Source organism: Nerophis ophidion, linkage group LG11, assembly GCF_033978795.1.
Source record: "Nerophis ophidion isolate RoL-2023_Sa linkage group LG11, RoL_Noph_v1.0, whole genome shotgun sequence".
In the NCBI taxonomy this organism is placed as follows: Eukaryota; Metazoa; Chordata; class Actinopteri; order Syngnathiformes; family Syngnathidae; genus Nerophis; species Nerophis ophidion.
The window spans coordinates 34,691,030-34,711,649 of NC_084621.1; the positions used below are offsets into that span (position 1 = coordinate 34,691,030).

Consider the following 20,620-nt stretch of genomic DNA (forward strand, 5'->3'; position numbering starts at 1 on the left):
GAGGAACAGATCATTTTTAGGCCACATTTTCTAGGCCCTTCCCATCTCAGGGTGAGCAAGGTGGGGCTGCTCAGTCTCCTGGGGAGCTGCTCAGTCTCGTGGGGAGCTGCTGAAGAGACACGCTGTTCCGTCCCGTACCTCAGCGACCGTCTATCCCACGCCGCCTGCGTGCAGAGTTGGGCTAGATACTCCCAGTCACATCCTGACCTGTATCTGCCACCTTTCTCCATCGCCGCAGGACTTGGATGGGGTGGGAAAGGGGGTGGGGGTGTTTGGAGCAGGCCTGCGCAAGGAGTAGATTAGAGTGAAGGAAGTGGTGCGCAGTCACTACCCTCACTACCTTGGCTCCCCCCTACGTCTTCCAGTGGCATGAAAAGCTCATGACGACCTTCTGCAGGAAGGAGTTGCAGAAGACTGCCAGCACACCGGTCTGTTGATGGCTGCCTGATGCGGGTCTTCCCAACCGATTTGTCGTTGGGGGTTTACTCCCGTAGCCAAACACACGGTGCACCCAGTAGGCAGTGAGGCACCCTTAACCTTCATCCGCCTTTACTGCCGGGGGAGACGCGTCATTATCCACACACACACACACACACACACACACACACACACACACACACACACACACACACACACACACACACACACACACACAGCAAAATGAGTTAACGTTATGCTAAAAGCTAATTAGCCTTCACCTCAAGCCAGGACTGTGAGCGAGCTGAGCTGCAGTTTAAGTTTCTAGAACGTCAACGGGCTCATAGTGATGTAACTAGAACGTTGACTTGGAAGTGTTTATTATAATTTGGGGAGAGTACCCTGTCTTATGCTCACCTGCTTAACACATATCTGCTTGAAGCTGAAGCATTGACTACATGCGCTCTTAATACGCACTGCTGATTGGCTGTTATCGCTTTGTATGTAACCAATCAGATGGTTGTGTGGGTGGGACAATGCTGGGTGCTGAGACAAGCAGAATAAGCAAAGCAGCTTGTTAAGACTTTAACTTAGAAACTCGTTCGATACACCCCTGTACCGAACCGAAACCCCCATACCTAAACGGTTCAATACAAATACACTTACCGTTACACCCCTATCTAATAATGCAACAAATTTATTATAAATTAAAAACAATACTTAAAAATACACTTGACCGAGGGTTTTTAAAGCAAGTTCTCAAATTTCACATTAAAAAAAAATGACTATATGCAAAGGCAAGTATGTCAAAAATATCATAAGGCGATTACAGTGCAGCCGTAAAGTATTCACAATGCTTCACTTTTTCAACCTTTTGTAATGTTACAGCCGTATACCAAAATGTAGTCTTAAAAATTCTATGGGAAATGTCCCATAATGACAAAGTAATTTTTTTGCAAATTAATGAATAATAAAAAAACAAAAACAAAGATCACATGTACATAAGTATTCACAGGGTTTGCTCAATATTGTTGATGCACCTTTGGCAGCAATTAAAGCCTCAAGTATTTTTGAATACGATGCCACAAGCTTGGCACACTTCTCTTTAGGCAGTTTCGCCCATTGCTCTTGTCCTATTTCTTTTCCCAAACAAAGGAGTTTTAACATTAAGAAAGACATTTCAACACTTGTTTACAGATCACTTATCAAATCTGTTTTAATCTATAAAATCTTTTCCTGGTTCAACTTCCTCACTGTCACCACCAAAACAGAACTCTCCCGCATAATAAATCAGGCCATGAAAATAACCAGAAAAGCTCAACTTTCTCTGACTGAACTTCATCGGCGCTCAGTGGGAAAGAAGGCCATCCTCATAACTGAGGACCTCTCCTACCCCCTGCATCACTCCTTCATGCTGCTGCAATCAGGCACATGATACAGAACCCCTCTGGTTAGGAAAAAACATTTGCAAGAAATCATTCATCCCCTCTGCAATAACCGTTCTAAACAACATGAAATAGCCCACACTGTCTCTCTTGTAAACAGTACCTATTGCTGTGTGTAAGTGTGTTTTTAATATTGTGATCGAAGCCGTGTCAAAGACAAATTTCTGTTTTTCATGTAGAAACAGACAATAAAGTTAACTTTTATTCTTTTCTATTCTATTCTATTCTAATTTTACCCTTTGCAGCACTTCTCAGGCTCTGTCAGGTTGGATGGGAAGTGTTGGTTTTCATCAAGTATGTCTCTGAGCATTGCTGCATTTATCTTAGCCCTATTCCATTTTGGAATGAGGCTGTAAAATAACAAAAAGTGAAAAACTGTGAATACTTTCCAGATGCACTGTCTTTGTTTTTATTATGTCCGACAAACATACCCTTTAATCAGATTAATCACATTTGTGAATTAGGATTAATCATGATTAATAATCCAAGGTTATTACTTGCTTGCGTAATTCAAATGTTCTTATATATTTGTACGCAAATACAATTTTATTGTCAGAATGTCATCCAGTAACATTTTTAAACGTTTTAGTTACATGCGTGTCATTTATTTGCAAACACATTGGTAACATTTTTATCTAAAGTTCTTCTAGGCTTTATTTTAGAGTAACATTTTCCAGCGGGTACAACGGTCGGAGTCTCTTCACTCATTTTTGTACCGACTTATTCATTCATCTCATCACTGGTTAGGTTCAAAGAGTTTGTACGGTCAGAATAAATTGCATTATTAATCTACATGTGCTTATGATTAATGCAATATTTTTTTGAGATTAATCGCATTAGTTACCGCGTTACTTTTGACATCCCCAATGTGTATTCATATTAGGGGTGTAATATGATTATATCAGATATTTGTGGTTGTTGATACGACTAAGGGAAGATGTAGTTTATCTGAACGATTCGATCCAAAACGATAAAGTGAGTGGAAAACAATTTAGTAACTTTTTAGCAAAATCAAAATTAACCACTGTTACTGTAAAATAATAAAATACTGGACACTGCAGGTATATTCCTGTTATTTCTTCTAAGGTAATTAGGTATAGATTAATTATGGATACAAACAAGTAAACAATAATTGATGGACAATGCATTAACATTTTATTTGAATAAAGTGCAACCAACGCTTTAGGTGAATTAACCGGAGGAAACACTTTCTGTTCACATTTTAAACATTCAAGCAATTTTCAATGTAAGTACAGTAACCAACATTTTGACAGTAGATTTACCTGCTAATTAAAGTTCCTCGATCCGGCCATACAGTTCAGTGGGTTAGGAAAGTATTCAGATCCCTTTATTGTTTTCACTCTTTGTTTCTTTGCAGCAATTTGCTAAAATCAAAAAAGTACATTTTATGTGTCAATAGTCTACAGTCAGCATCCCATCCATCCATCCATCCATCTTCTTTCACTTATCAGAGGTCGGGTCGCGGGGGCAGCAGCCTAAGCCCAGACTTCCCTCTCCCCAGCCACTTCGTCTAGCTTTTCCCGGGGGATCCCGAGGCGTTCCCACGCCAACCGGGAAACATAGTCTTCCCAACGTGTCCTGGGTCTTCCCCGTGGCCTCCTACCGGTTGGACGTGCCCTAAACACCTCCCTAGGGAGGCGTTCGGGTGGCATCCTGACCAGATGCACGAACCACCTCATCTGGCTCTTCTCGATGTGGAGGAGCAGCGGCTTTACTTTGAGCTCCTCCCGGATGGCAGAGCTTCTCACCCTATCTCTTAGGGAGAGCCCCGCCAGACGGCGGTGGAAACTCATTTCGGCCGCTTGTACCCGTGATCTTATCCTTTCGATCATGACCCAAAGCTCATGACCATAGGTGAAGGTGGGAACGTAGATCGACCGGTAAATTGAGAGCTTTGCCTTCCGGCTCAGCTCCTTCTTCACCACAACGGATCGGTACAACGTCCGCATTACTGAAGACGCCGCACCGATCCGCCTGTCGATCTCACGATCCACTCTTCCCCCACTTGTGAACATGACTCCTTTGTACTTGAACTGCTCCACTTGGGGCAGGGTCTCCTCCCCAACCCGGAGATGGCACTCCACCCTTTTCCGGGCGAGAACCATGGACTCGGACTTGGAGGTACTGATTCTCATTCCGGTCGCTTCACACTCGGCTGTGAACCGATCCAGCGAGAGCTGAAGATCGCGGCCAGATGAAGCCATCAGGACCACATCATCTGCGAAAAGCAGAGACCTAATCCCACGGCCACCAAACCGGAACCCCTCAACGCCTTGACTGCGCCTAGAAATTCTGTCCATAAAAGTTATGAACAGAATCAGTGACAACGTTTAAAGTCAGCATCCCATCTTAACATAAAAAAGCAGAAATATAGAAATGTTTTCAAACATATTAAAGAAAAAAACAAAATATCACATTTTCATGTTATTCAGAAACTTTGCTAGGTGTCAAGTAGAAACACCCTTTTGAGTTAGTGATGCAACCTAATCATTTTGGGAATGATGCAAAACATGGTTTTGGGGATCCTCTGCGATTCTTCCTTGCAGTTCCTCTCCAGTTCTGTCAGGTTGGATGGTGTATGTTGGTAGACAGCCATTTTTAGGTCTCTTCTGAGGTGGCTGGGCCAGTCAAGCATGGTCACAGAGTTGTTCCAAAGCAAATCCATTATTTTAGCTGTGTGTTTAGGGTTATTGTCTTGTTGGAAGGTGGACCTTCGGCCCGATCTGAGGTCCTGACCACTCTGGAAGAGGTTTTCTTCCAAGGTATGTCTGTACTTGGCCACATTTATCTTCAATTGTAACCAGTCATCCTGTCCCTGCAGCTGAAAAACACCCCGGTAGCACAATGCTGACTCCACCATGTTTCACTGTTGGGGTTGTACTTAGCAGGTGATGAGCAGTGCCTGGTTTTCTCCACACATTCTGCTATGAATTAACGCCAACAAGTTAAATCTTAGTCTCATCAGACCTGAGAGTCTTATGTCTTATAGTCTGAGAGTCTTTCATGTGTTTTTTGGCAAACTCTATGCAAGCTTTGATATGTCTTGCACTGAGCAGAGGCTTCCGTCTGCCATAAAGCTGATGGAAGGCTGCAGTGAGAGTTGACTTTGTGAAACTATCTACCCTCTCCCTATTGCATCTCTGGAACTCAGTTACAGTGGTCTTTGTTTTTTGTTTTTTTACCTCTCTCACCAAGGCTCTTCTCCCACAATTGCTCAGTTTGGCTGGTTGACAAGGTCTAGGAAGAGTTGTGGTTGTCCCAAACTTCTTCCATTTCAGGTTTATGTAGGACACTGTGCTCTTAGGATTCTTGAGTGCTGCAGAAATTATTTTTTAAACTTGGCCAGATCCGTGCCTAGTCACAATTCTGTCTCTGAGCTCCTTGGACAGTTCCTTCGAACTCAAGATTCTCATTTGCTCTGACATACACTCTGAGCTGATAGGTCTTATATAGACAGGTGTGTGCCTTTCCTAATCAAGTCCAAACAGTTTAATGAAAACACAGCTAGACTCCAATGAAGGAGCAGAACCATATCAAGGAGGATCAAAAGAAATGGACAGCATGTGAGTTAAATATGAGTGTCACGGTCAAGGGTCTAAATACTTATGACCAGTGTTGGGACTAACGCGTTACAAAGAAACACGTTACTGTAACGCCGTTATTTTCGTTGGTAACGAATAGTGTAATGCAGGGGTCGGTAACCTTTTTGGCTGAGAGAGCCCAGAATCCAAATATTTTTAAATGTATTTCCGTAAGAGCCATATAATAATTTTTTCAACACTGAACACAACTAAACGCGTGCATTTTTAAGTAAGACCAACATTTCTAGAGTATAATAGGTCTCTTATTCTTTGTAATAACATTGTTATTCTGAAGCTAACTGTGGAAGGGGCGTGGCCTGCGGGCCTGCAGCGAAGAGGGGTGATGCCAGGACCGGCCTCGAAATCAGCGACAGGTGCGTAGACGGCCCACCTGGGCCTTGTTATCTAATCACCTGTCGCTCTGTTTATAAGCAGCGGCCAGGGGGAGAGACAGGGTTGGGGCTGGAGCCAGAGTGCGAGCGAGAACGAAAGAGAAAAAGACAATTGCTGGAAAGCAACTGAGAGACTTATTGAAAAATAAAAACATATTGTAACCCTAAAACAGGCTCTCATGTCAGTGCTTGGTGGTCTGAAGAACCCCCAGGAGGGCAAGCCCTAAACTAACCAATAAAAAAATAAATCACTTCTTACCATTAACGCAACTTCTTGAACAGGTGCTGTAGAAAACGGATAGATGGATTAAAAATGCACGAGAATGTTTTATATTTTTAAAAATATTTTTAACACTGATTACAAGTGGAATTATTCATTACTTATCGTGTTAAGCAATGTCAGCTCAGATTTATCCAAGAGCCAGATGCAGTCATCAAAAGAGCCACATCTGGCTCTAGAGCCATAGGTTCCCTACCCCTGGTCTAATGCATTATTTTTTATATTCAGTAACTCCGTTACTGTTACCACATGATGCGTTACTGCGTTATTTCTTCTAGAAACTGAGAAGATCTGAGTGTGTTTTATTGGAAAGTTGCAGTGTCGTCCTGCTGATTCTTCCTGTGTCACAAGGAAGTGAAGAGGCGTGCCACGCGCTGTGTGTGTGGGTCGGGGGGGGGCGTGTCTGTGTTTACTAACAAGACATCATGCCGGAGCCGAATCCGTGTTTCTAACATGGAGATATTCTCACTACTTTTCTTTTGTCGAGGACAAAGAAAAGAACATTTTAGTTAAATGTAAGTTGTTTCTTGGATCAAAGATCCCATCTACTGCCTAAAACGGCAATTCAAATCTGCTGAAACAGCTACAAAAGCATGCTTCGACGAAGCTAGTAAAGGGAGACACACTTCACTTAAGGATTTTAACAGAGAGGCTACTATCCAGGACAACATTGATAGAGCCATTGCAACGTATTTGCTGGAAGACATGCTGGCTATTTCTACAGTGGAGTCACCCGCTTTCAGGTAGCTAATTAGCATGATAGCGGGCGTCAGACGGCAAATGGCACAAAAACATTTTCCAAGTTCCTGGACACAGTGGACAGTGAGCACCTAAACATGGAAAGCATTCTCTTACATACCCTTTTGTTCTAGGCTTCTAGAGTGTTTGATTATTACATCACTCTCAATGTATAGACTATAAAGTTCACAAACATAAAGAGGGATCCTAGTGGGCCAAGACAATCTTTCCTTTTCTCTAAACTAAAACTGGGGAAATGCGTAGTGTCTTGGGCTTCCCTGAAGACATGATTTTATTTCACAATTCCTTGAGACAAAAAAACGCCTGGTTAGGCGTGTGTATAGCAGTATGTGTGCTGTATATAGTGACATCACATATAATCATGTCATGTGTGCCTTCCTTGGGTGAAGCCAGGTTTACAGCTTTGTTGTTATTATGCGGTTTGTTACTTATGTATGTTATGTTGGAGCTATTTAAAATAGTTTTGTCAATTTGTTCTGGCCCAAAATAAATTGGCCCTTTGAAACTTGTCTTCGTCTTTGTGTGTTGTATGTAGACCACATTGCTTAGCAGAGTCCAGTGATGCAAATGCATGTCAAGTTTTTCGACAGATTGTATTATTCTGCAGTGCAATGACCGTACTGAAATGAAGGCTAAAAGGGCATTAATGGGAGTCTTAAAAAAAATAAAATAAAGTAACTAAATAGTTACTTTTCACAGTAACACTAAATTGGCCCTAGTGTGTGAATGTGAGTGTGAATGTTGTCTGTCTATCTGTGTTGGCCCTGCAATGAGATGGCGACTTATCCAGGGTGTACCCCGCCTTCCGTCCGATTGTAGCTGAGATAGGCGCCAGCGCCCTCCGCCACCCCAAAAGGGAATAAGCGGTAGAAAATGGATGGATGGACATTACTTTTTGGTGTAACTGAGTTACTTTTGAAATAAAGTAACTGTAACTACTTACTGGTTTTCAGTAACTAACCCAACACTGCTTATGACCATGTGATATTTCAGTTTTTCTTTTTTTAATAAAATAACAAAAAATTCTACATTTCGGTTTTTTTCTGTCAAGATGAGATACTGAGTGTACAATGAGAACCACAATGAACTTTTGGATTTTAGCACATTGCTGCAATTAAAGAATAAAAAATGTAAAGATGTCTGAATACTTCCGTACCCACTGTGAATATTCTCCGCTCTTGCGTCGTCAATGACTGACAGCGTCCCAGGTATGTGGAAGCATGTATACCTCCACATCTGTTAATGGTGTTAGCTCCTCACTTCCTAATTTCCATAGCTTCCTTCACCCATCTCTTCTATTTGTTTGTTTCTCTTAAAATTACTTATGCTGGTGTGACGGTAGTCGGTGCGTTGCGGTAACTTGCACCGCTGTGACCTCCGTTGAAGGCCGGGTCATCTGGGGTTTAAAGTTGTGTTGCAGCTTCATCATTGTGTTGTGTCGTTTGTATTTATTAAGATTTTTGCAATCGTACTGTAGCTGAAAGTTATGAGATCATATTGCCCGGCAGTGGAGAAGGAAAGACACAGTCAGAGATACACTTTCATACACTTTCTTAACACGCGGTACCAAACTCAGGGAGTCAAAAGACATGTATAGAAGAGCTGCTGTTAGCCAAAACTTGTTACGACCTGTTTTATCAGGTGGTTCTTTCTTTAGTGTGTGGGTGTTTTTTGGGTTCACCTCCTGTTTTGCTTTATTATTTTGGTTTCACTTTTTGCTTTGTCTGTACTGTGTTTGCAGTAGCTTTACGCTGCTTCTGAGTGCTTCCCTCCTCACCTGGTGTTGTAGAGCTATTTAAACCAGTCTCTTTGTTGTTGGTTGTGGGATCATTGCAAAAGTTGTTTGAGGAATTCATTTTCGTTTTGTTTGTGGGCTTGCCAGTCCAGCTTGCAATTTTTGATGCACAACTTTCCCTGTGCCTTTTTTGTGGGTGTTCTTTCTGCTCCCTTATTTGTTCTATACATTTGGACATTAAATTCCCATTTAACTGCACGCGGTCTGCGGTTTGGGTTTCTTACTTTTTAGGGTCACAACCTTCACTACTCAGAGTATTCCTAACAAAACTCAAGTTTAAACACTAAACACACATACACCCAAACTCTTGCCACTCTCGCACACGTCACACACAAAATCACCCCATTTTGAAGGCAAACAGACACATGTCTCAGATGTTACACTATTGTCTTGTGGCGTTTGCACTTGTTATGGCCTTTCTCGACCTCCGTAGATATCCGCCATTTTCGATTTGATGACGCCACATGTAGGAAAATAGACTTAACGTTTAACATTTGTATTATTTCAATTGCTTAACTTCTTGTAAAGTTTGCTGTCCTCAAATGTAATGTTTTCCTTTCTAGTATTGATAAAATCGATTGATCGATACCTCTTTCTTGGAAGGCAAAATTGCTAAGCACATCTATATACTTGGTATTTTGGAATATAAATTGATCTATCAATGTATCGATCAATCGTTACACCCCTAACTCGTATATATTTACTGTTTAAAAAATAACTGCAATATGGCCCTCAATAAATATGAGTCAGACAGAAATTCCAAGAAACATTTTTGTTACAATGTATCTTCAAGAGAACACAGTTTGCAAACCTGGGGTGTTCAAACATTTTTCTTATGCATGCTGAAAAATGAAAGAATCAATTCCTGACTGAGAGTTTTTTTAAACAGTATACAGGTTATAGGTGATAACACATTAATTGTACTATCACTTATTTTCAACACTTTTATGAGTGGGACCTTTTTAGATCCCTGATATTTTAAATGTTTTATTTTTTTAAAGACTGTCTTTGCTAAAATAAACAAATACAATTCAACCAAACTATTCATGTTATAAATTATTGACCTATTTAGACCTCCAATTATTTAATACCAACATTTCCATTTTGAACATTTTTGGGGAACAAAAATGGGTTTTTGCCATTATTTTTTTGTTGTTTTTTAATAAAAAGGATATAAAACATAATTTAAGAAAAAACGTTATATTTACAGATAGATCTGAAGTCGAGCCTGAGATAAAAGTATTATTTTTCATGACTGAGATCCTTCCGGATCCCCGGACCAAATTTGAGGGAAGCCCTACAAAGTACCGTATTTTTCGGATTATAAATCGCTCCGGAGTATACGTTGCACCGGCCGAAAATGCATAATAAAGAAGGAAAACAACATATATACGTCGCATTGGAGTACAAGTCGCATTTTTGGGGGAAATTTATTTGATAAAATCCAACACCAAGAATAGACATTTGAAAGGCAATTTAAAATAAATAAAGAATAGTGAATAACAGGCTGAATAAGTGTACATTATATGACGCATAAAGAACCAACTGAGAACGTGCCTGGTATGTTAACGTAACATATAATGGTAAGAGTCATTCAAATAACTATAACATATAGAACATGCTATACGTTTACCAAACAAACTGTCACTCCTAATCAATAAATCCGATGAAATCTTCTTCCTCGATGTCACTTCTAAACAACTCTGTCAACTCCAAAGGTATGCGCCGCTTCCTCTTGTTGTTTTCTGCTGCATATTTCACTACGTCCAGCTTGTAATCTGCAGTGCCATTTTTGATCAACCCTTCTCAGTTTTTACCGCCAACGATGAAATGATCCAGTTTAATAGCTACGACAGTAGCATATAGCATATAGCAGTTAGGATTCCATGACCCACAATGCACTTCTGCCATGATCTTACCCCGCCGAATTCTTATTGGTTGACGTGTGTGTGACGATTGCTGACGTGTGTGTGACGATAGCTGACATTTTCTTTGTCTCTTCCGGGAATGAGATAAATAATATTATTTGATATTTTACGGTAATGTGTTAATAATTTCACACATAAGTCATTCCGGAGTATATGTCGCACCCCCGGCCAAACTATGAGAAAAACTGCGATTTGTAGTCTGAAAAATACGGTAAACACAATTCTATATATTGTAATGTTTTTGAAAATGAAAAATATCAAAATTGCCCCTTTTGAATTTGTATTAGTGTATGGCCCTCGGTGGCAAAAGTGAAATAGTTGTTTATATAGTATAGTCTTTTGAGATGATATGATAAAAGGCTAACCGAAACGTTAGGGGCCTACTCACATTTGTGAGTATTGTGTGTATAATTGAGCACCCAATTTTCCATACCCTGGCTACTTTTAGAGTCAAAGTGACTTTTTATTTGCTGTGTCTTTAAGTTGAATATGAAAGTAAAAGCAAGTGACAAATGAATTACATTTGTAAGGTTTTAGCGATATTAATGAAAAAAATCAACAATTTTCATTTAGCATCTGCACTGCTTTATAAATATCCATTTGCTTTCATGACCACTCACTTTGTCTTACTCTGTGTCAGATTTGGTTTCTTGCCAATTTCAACTCTCTGTATAAATGCAAGTCTTGGCAATGTGCTCTTTTTCAAGATCAATATTGCTTAAATATACCTTGTCTAGTCAGATCTACTTCAGATAAGAAATAACGTCAATGCTCACAATCCAGATTATGGCCAGGCAAGGCACAATGATGGAATCCAAAAGGAATATGTCAACACATTTTATATAATGTCCTCTCCTCTGTTTAAAAGAAGGGAGTGAAAATGGGAGAATGGGAGGGATGGGGATGACGCTTCAGCAAAGCCTGGCTGCTGCTAATCCGGCCTTTGAACACAGATCGTTGTGTTCATCGCAAGAGGTTTTCCTACTGAAGTTCTGTCCCATCCCCAGGCATTGAGCTTTTGTGTGGAGTAATGAGATATCACAGTCCATTCAGAAATAGGAAGAGTGAGCCAGAGAGATTAAAGACGATGACGAGGGAAAAGTACGGTAAAGAAGATGAAAAAGGAATGCAAAGAGAAGAAAAAAATGAATTTATCCCATTGGTAAAGAAAATGAAAAAAACAATTAAGAATGTAATTTTGAAGCAATAACACATGTTTTGACAGGAGTTTTAACTGTTACTCTTTATTACAGGTACTTAGTAATGCCCGCCTTTTCCTCGAAAACCTTCTAAGGTAAGTAAGTGGATTTTTAATACACTCTTTTTCTTTTTTTTTTACAACTTGAAGCTTTTTTTTCCATGATATCTCATTTCTTTTTAGGTTATTTTCAGAATGTTCTGAACTCTTTTCAATGCAAGTGTTTTGTTGATCAGTACAATACTGCCTTGAGTTGTGCAGTAGTTCCAATTGATGGTCATGGACTTCTTTAGATGACAAACTAGTTGAAACCGAATCAACAGCGTGTCTGCTGTTGGCAACCAAGTAGTGCACAGTGCAGTGCATGTTTACATCCATTTTCTACAGCTTGTCCCTTTCGGGGTTCGATTCCGTAATGAATCTAACACAGTTGACTAAGTTAATACTAGGGATTTGCCGTTCGGTCGGCCACTAAACAGTATCAGCCAATTTTCGTGAAAAAGTATTTGATCTCGATTAATGCAGTTTTATGCCGATCACCAATGCCGTTTCCTGCTGGCTGACACTGTATTCTTAGTCTCCTGTCTGACAAATTGTTAGCAGCTAATTATGTGTAAATTAAACACATATCTTAGTGTCTTTAGTATCATTATCAAGTCTCATTATAACTGGAGGACAAGGCTAAACATGTTACGCACTAAGAACAAGCCAGAAGCCGGCTTCAAACAACCCTAAGAAATAAGTGCTAAGTAAACTCTAAAGCACCAGTAGAATGGGGAAAACATGTTGCCTCTGTATTGAAGTTTTTATTATATATTTTTGTTTTATAACACCAAAAGACCTACACAGTTTGCGAGTAAATGCTGTTGTGGTCAAAAGTTTACATACACTTGTAGAGAACATATGGCTGTCTAGAGTTTCTAATAATTTCTATAACTCATATTTTTTTGTGATAGATTGGAGCACATACTTGTTGGTCACAAAAACATTCATTAAGTTTATTTATTTTATGAATTTATTATGTGTCTTCTGGAAATATGACCAAATATTCTGAGTCAAAAGTATACTTACAAAAATATTAATATTTGGCTACATGTCCCTTGGCAAGTTTCACTGCAATAAGGCGCTTTTGGTAGCCATCCAAAAGCTTCTGGTTGACTTTTTGACCACTCCTCTTGACAGAATTGGTGCAGTTCAGCTAATTTTGTTGTTTTTCTGAAATGGACTTGTTTCACCAGCCTTGTCCACACGTTTAAGTCAGGACTTTGGGAATGCCATTCTAAAACCTTAATTCAAGCCTGATTTAGCCATTCCTTTACCACTTTTGACGTGTGTTTGGGGTCACTGTCCTGTTGGAACACCCAACTGCGCCCAAGATCCAACCTCCGGGCTGAAGATTTTAGGTTGTCCTGAAGAATTTGGAGGTAATCCTCCTTTTTCATTGTCCCATTTAAATCACCAGTTCCATTGGCAGCAAAACAGGCCCAGAGCATAATACTACCACCACCATACCATGCTTGACGGTAGGATGGTATTCCTGGGATTACAGCCCTAACCTTTTGTCCTCCAACCATATTGCTGGGTATTGTGGACAAACAGCTAAATATTTCCTCCAGAAGGTCTTATCTTTGTCCATGTGATGTATGTACTCCAATCACTCTATCACAAAAAATAAGACTTGTAGAAATTATTGGAAACTCAAGACAGCCATGACATTATGTTATTTACAAGTGTATGTAAACTTTTGACCAGGACTGTAGATATTAGTGCTGCAAATCTTTGCGTGTCCCACGATTCGATTCAATATCGATTCTTGGGGTCACGATTTGATAATATATTGATTTTTTTCGACTTGATTCAATTCAAAAACGATATTTTTCCGATTCAAAACAATTCTGTATTCATTCAATACATAAGATTTCAGCAGGATCTACCCCAGTCTGCTGAAATGCAAACAGGGTAGTAGATTTAAAAAAAAAAAAAGCTTTTATAATTGTAAAGGACAATGTTTTATGAACTGATTGCAATAATGTAAATTTGTTTTAACTATTAAACGAACCCAAAATATGACTTATTTTATCTTTGTGAAAAGTGTTGTCAAGCTTATGAGATGTGATGCAAGTGTAAGCCACTGTGACACTATTGTTCTTTTTTTTTTTTTTTTTATAAATGTATAATGATAATGTCAATGAAGGATTGTTAATCACTGCTATGCTGAAATTATAACTAATATTAATACTGTTGTTGATAATATTAATTTTTGTTTTACTACTTTTGGTTTGTTATGTGTCGTGTTTGTGTCTTCTCAATTGCTCTGTTTATTGCAGTTCTGAGTGTTGCTGGGTCAGGTTTGGTTTTGGAATTGGATTGCATTGTTATGGTATTGCTGTGTAGTGGTTTGTTGGATTGATTAAAAAATAAATAAATAAATAAATCGATTTTTTAAAAATGAGAATCGATTTTGAATCACACAACGTATTCGATTCGTATTCGAATCGATTTTTTCCCACACCCCTAGTAGATATGGTCAAAATAACATCAATTTCACTCAGATTCCCGATCCATTTTGAGAGACAATGAGCAAGCCATTCAGGGAACCACAAATCCCTTCCCCACCAACAACGCTGATCATGCAGACTTTGTGAGAGCCAACAACAATTGCTTTGGTAAATGTTTTGATCCAAAACCTTATTTTTTTCAGCCTGAATATAAGGAGATTTTTTTTATTTAACCTTTATTTAAACACCAAAAAAAATCCTTTTGAGATTTAGGGACGGCGTGGCGCAGTGGAAGAGTGGCCGTGCGCAACCCGAGGGTCACTGGTTCAAATCCCACCTAATACCAACCTCGTCACGTCCGTTGTGTCCTGAGCAAGACACTTCACCCTTGCTCCTGATGGGTGCTGGTTGGCGCCTTGCATGGCAGCTCCCTCCATCAGTGTGTGAATGTGTGTGTGAATGTGGAAGTAGTGTCTAAGCGCTTTGAGTACCTTGAAGGTAGAAAAGCGCTATACAAGTACAACCCATTTATTAAAAACATCTTTTTCAAGAGAGTCCTGGCCAAGGGGCAGCAATGTTACACATATAATTGCATTCACATTATGCATTAAAATGACAGGATAGACATAAAGTAAAACAGTTACAGATAACTGAGACTGCTTTACATTCTCTTTGATTTAAAAAAAAATCAGTCAGTTTCCTGTCTCTCTGTAAAATCTTTTGAGGTCAAGGAGCTGCATAGACAAAAACTTTTTTTCCCCAGCTCAGTGTGAATCAAAGGAACAGAGAGTAACAGCTGATCGTTGGATCTCAGTGCATAAGAGTCCGTACTTTTTTATGTAACTAATGTACAAATGTAATCGGGCAAGAAGAGCCTTGTAAATAAAAGTGTACCAATGTCACTGTCTCCTAGTGGACAGAGAAGGCCATCCCACCTGAGAGTAGAAGTCACAGTGGTGAGTCATGGCTCTAAAGTTTGTGATGAACTTAAAAAAAGCACGGTAAACAGAGTCGACCCTCCGAAAACAGGAACGAGTAGCATTCATATAAAAAAGCTCACCATAATCTAGCACAGATAAAAAATGTGGCAGAGACAAGGCGCTTTTTACACCAAAAGTAAAACATCTCTTTTACGGAAGAAAAACTCAAATTTAAGTTTTAGTTTCTACACCAGTTTATTAATCCAAGGTTTAAAAGTGAGAAAAACACAAAGGTATTTATATTAATGCACCACTTCTATGATATTCCATTCAAAAGTGGACACTACTGGGGGAGTTTGAGGCACCTTTTTATGTTTGGAAAACAGCATACATTTTTTTCTCAACATTGACAAAAAGTTTTAAGTAAATAGGTGAATTCTGCACAGCAACAACAGTTTTCTGCAGGGAATTAACAGCCTGTTCAAGAGATGATCCAGAGCAATAAATAATTGTATCGTCAGCATAAATATGCATATTAGCATCAGAGAAATGTTGTTTGAGATCATTAATGTACAAGATGAATAAGAGGGGCTGCAAAACAGATCCCTGAGGCACTCCTTAATGAACAGTGACAACATCTGAACAAAGGCCCTTTGTATTTAATACACTGGGTCCTTTTTTCTAAATCATTAAAAAACCAAGCGAGAACAGCCTGTGTTTTAAAATAGCGTTGTCTACAGTGTCAAAAGCTTTGGGGATACCAATAAAAAGTGAGGCACAGTACTGTTTTTTTATCAAGCGCTACAATTATGTCATTTACCTCCTTCATTGTAGCAGCGATAGTGCTTTGCTTTTTCCTGAAGCCTGATTGATATTTACAAATAGTTGTATTTGAATAGAGGAACCTATCTATTCACAAACAAGAGATTACAGAATTTTGGATGAGACACATACATTTTATATTGTCCTATAATTAGAAAGAACTGCTAGATCATCTCCCTTTAATAAAGGGAAGTCAAAAGCAGATTTCCAAATTGATGGAATGTCTTTGTTTTTTACGGACAGATTAAAACTAATTGAAAGTGTCTCTGCTATAACATCAGCTGCCAGACTCAAAAAATAAAATTTCTGTCGTCTAATGTTTTAAGGGCTTTATGCACTTCAATTAAAATGAGCAAAATTAAAAGGATCTCCAGAAAACATGTGAGATTCTGTACAAGGATTCCCTATCCCTTTTGAGTCAAATAGAGAACCAAATGATAAAAAATGCTGAGTTCAAAACTCCAGTTTGAGCTTAAACTGGCACTGATTCTTTAAGTACAAATGTGGGAAAAGTTGCTGTGTTTTTATTGACAGACAGAGATTTGATCGCTTTCCAAAATCTGTGTGGGTTATAAATGGGTTGTACTTGTATAGCGCTTTTCTACCTTCAAGATACTCAAAGCACTTTGACACTACTTCCACATTTACCCATTCACACACACATTCACACACTAATGGAGGGAGCTGCCATGCAAGGCGCCAACCAGCACCCATCAGGAGCAAGGGTGAAGTGTCTTGCTCAGGACACAAAGGACGTGACGAGGTTGGTACTAGGTGGGATTTGAACCAGGGACCCTCGGGTTGCGCACGGCCACTCTCCCACTGCGCCACCCAGTGGTGACAGACAAAAATATTCTGATTTGGCCTTCAGGGCAGTGCATTTATTTCAAAGCTGTCTAATAAAAATACCAATCAGTGGCAGAGTTACTTTGTCTTGCCTTATCCCATGCCTCATGAATGATGTCTGCCAGTTCTGGAGAAAAAAAAACAGGGATTTTCTAGTCCCTTCACTATGTATTTCTTCAAAGGTGCATATTTATGAATAATTTGCCTGAAAATGTATTTGAAAAACATCCAAGCTCGCTCTACATATGCTATTAGATTTATATGTTCCCAGTCCACAATAGACAAATTGAATGAAAAGCTTGTTCATTGACATTTTTAAGATTCCCTCTACAAACAATACAAGGTTTGCACTTCAGAATCCTAGTATTTCTACATGCAGCAATAACACATTGATCACTCAAATCATTACATAATACACCCAAGGAAGCTAACCTATGAGGCACATTAGTTAAAATCAAATCAATTAAGGTAGATTTATTTGGGAATTTTGGGATTTGGCCAGCTGGGAAATTTGACCAACTGGGTAGAATCAAAAAAAAACGTTTAAATTCATCAGAAGCTGCATTTAACCAGTCCCAGTTAAAATCTCCTGACATAAGTATTTCAGTGTAATTTAACTTTTCCAAAAGCTGTTTTAATGACTCTCACGCATCCTTTAAAGCAGATGGAGGCCTGATTTTACTATTTCTACATTCAGAACCAAAAATTCAATTAGTTTACTGAAAAATTGAAGCATTAAATCTTGATTTTACATAAACACCTACATACCCACCCTTTTTTTGGCCTATCAGTGCGGTAAACATTATACCCATAAATGTTAATGTCTTAATTTGTAACAGACTTTTAGTAAGCCAAGTTTCCAAAACCAAAACCTTTGTCCGTGTTAAATTCACCTGCATTCTGACCATGTCCATCTTTACATTCAAATGAAACATTTTAAGACCAGACAATGATTTAAAATCAGAGGGTGTCAGGAAGCACTGGACCTCAGGTCCAGGATTTGGTTGCACATTTCCAGACTAAAGTAGAAGTAAAGCAATCAACAGCCTCAACTTAGCAATTGATTTACTTTTCATTATCTGGCATGTTGAAGTCCCTCCATTTAGTGGATTGGAGAGATACTTATGTAAGGCAAATACATATTTGAGTTTTGGTGGGTCTCTGGGCAGAGCTGGAGACAGATTTATATCATTTTTCAATTCTACTAGGGCATGTGCCAAAACTTTTCACAATTAGGTGATTATCATTAGAGCAGTGGTCTCAAACTCAATTTACCTGGGGGCCACTGGATGCAGAAACTGGATGAGGCTGGGCCACAAGAAAAAAATTCTTAAAAAAATCTAACATGCCCTTTGTGATGAATTCACCTTCATTGAATGGCTTTCCTGCCCTAGCAACATACTTGCCAACTCTCGCAATCTTTCCGGGAAACACCCGAATATCAGTGCCCCTCCCGACAATCTCCCGGGGCAATCATTCTCCTGGTTTTTACCCAAACAACAATATTAAAGGCGTGCTCATCCACTTTTCCACCATACAGACAATGTGCTGGCCCAGTCACATATTGTATGAAGCTTCTGCAGACCCACGAAGTGACTGCAAGACATACTTGATCAACAGTCATACAGGTCACATTGAGGGTGGCCGTATAAACAACTTTATCACTGTTACAAATATGCGCCACAATGTAAACCCACACCAAACAAGATTGACAAACACATTTTGGGAGTCTACAGAAGCCAAATACAACATGTACTTCTGCGACATCGCGGAGCTTTTGCTAAATATGGAACATTTGGCAGAAATACCGGACAATTCTGCAAACTTCATGGCTGGCTCACATCGTGGTCACTCCGTGATCACTTACGACCGCCAGACACTTCTGGATGTGGACAGATCGGGCAATTTTGGACTGATAGACGCGTGCTTGCTAGACCTGCTAACTAGTACGGGAATACTTCGCCGGCTACATCCAGCGGCCTGTGAAGCAGGGGAGTATAGTACCAGCGGGGGCCCGGCAAGAAATCTGCGTTCAAAAGACTCCGGGTTATTAGTGATGCCCAAAGCCCAAAACAAGTCTGCGGGCTATAGAGCGTTTTCATTTCGGGCTCCAGTACTTTGGAATGCCCTCCCAGTAACAGTTCGAGATGCCACCTCAGTAGAAGCATTTAAGTCTCACCTTAAAACTTATTTGTATACTCAAGCCTTTAAATAGACTCCCTTTTTAGACCAGTTGAACTGCCGCTTCTTTTCTTTTTCTCCTATGTCCCACTTTCCCTTGTGGAGGGGGTCCGGTCCGATCCGGTGGCCATGGATGACGTACTGGCTGTCCAGAGTCGGGACCCAGGATGGACCGCTCGTCCAGAGTCGGGACCCAGGATGGACCGCTTGCCTGTGTATCGGCTTGGGACATCCCTGCGCTGCTGATCCGCCTCCGCTTGGGATGGTTTCCTGCTGGCTCCGCTGTGGACGGGACTCTCGCTGCTGTGTTGGATCCGCTTTGGACTGGACTCTCGCGGCTGTGTTGGATCCATTATGGATTGAACTTTCACAGTATCATGTTGGACCCGCTCGACATCCATTGCTTTCGTCCTCTCCAAGGTTCTCATAGTCATCATTGTCACTGACGTCCCACTGGATCATCATTGTCATCGACGTCCCACTGGGTTTGAGTTTTCCTTGCCCTTATGTGGGCCTACCGAGGATGTCGTAGTGGTTTGTGTTGTGGTTTGTGCAGCCCTTTGAGACACTAGTGATTTAGGGCTATATAAGTAAAAATTGATTGATTGATTGAATGATGTGGCTGGTCTGGCACGCTGTATGAACAGGTTGTGGAGGACTCCAAAGGCAGTGCCTCCACGGTGCCCCCTTAATATTGTTGTTCGAGTGAAATTCGAGAGAATGATTACCCCTGAAGGGACACTGAAAATTGGAAGTCTCCCGGAAAAATCGAGGGGTATAAAAGTATGACGCAGTAACGCGCCTTTCATGTGAAGCTCGCGGGTCGCACCAACATTACATTTTCATATTACGGTACGGGCCGCAAAATAACGTCTCGCGGGCCGCAATTGGCGCGCAGGCCGCGTGTTGGATCCGCTTTGGACTGGACTCTCGCGGCTGTATTGGATCCATTATGGATTGAACTTTCACAGTATTATGTTGGACCCGCTCGACATCCATTGCTTTCGTCCTCTCCAAGGTTCTCATAGTCATCATTGTCACCGATGTCCCACTGGGTCATCATTGTCATCGACGTCCCACTGGGTTTGAGTTTTCCTTGCCCTTATGTGGGCCTACCGAGGATGTCGTAGTGGTTTGTGTTGTGGTTTGTGCAGCCCTTTGAGACACTAGTGATTTAGGGCTATATAAGTAAAAATTGATTGATTGATTGATTGATGTGGCTGGGCTGGCACGCTGTATGAACAGGTTGTGGAAGACTCCAAAGGCAGTGGCTCCACTGTGCCCCCTTAATATTGTTTTTCGAGTGAAATTCGAGAGAATGATTACCCCTGAAGGGACACTGAAAATTGGAAGTCTCCCGGAAAAATCGAGGGTATAAAAGTATGACGCGGTAAAGCGCCTTTCATGTGAAACTCGCGGGTCGCACCAACATTACATTTTCATATTAAGGTACGGGCCGCAAAATAACGTCTCGCGGGCCGCAATTGGCGCGCAGGCCGCGTGTTTGAGCCCACTGCATTAGAGTGTCCATAGCTCT

The 20,620-nt window shown here is 40.4% G+C and overlaps 1 protein-coding gene across 2 annotated transcripts in view; it reads left to right on the forward strand.

The window, feature by feature from the left end:
• Window positions 1–20,620, forward strand: part of LOC133561974 (diacylglycerol O-acyltransferase 1-like) — a 70,808-nt gene that overhangs the window by 12,194 nt on the left and 37,994 nt on the right. For both annotated transcript variants that reach the window (XM_061915727.1, XM_061915726.1), the window contains exon 3: window positions 11,872–11,912. In XM_061915727.1, the coding sequence (XP_061771711.1) occupies window positions 11,872–11,912 (41 nt within the window). The remainder of the gene's footprint in view (window positions 1–11,871; window positions 11,913–20,620) is intronic.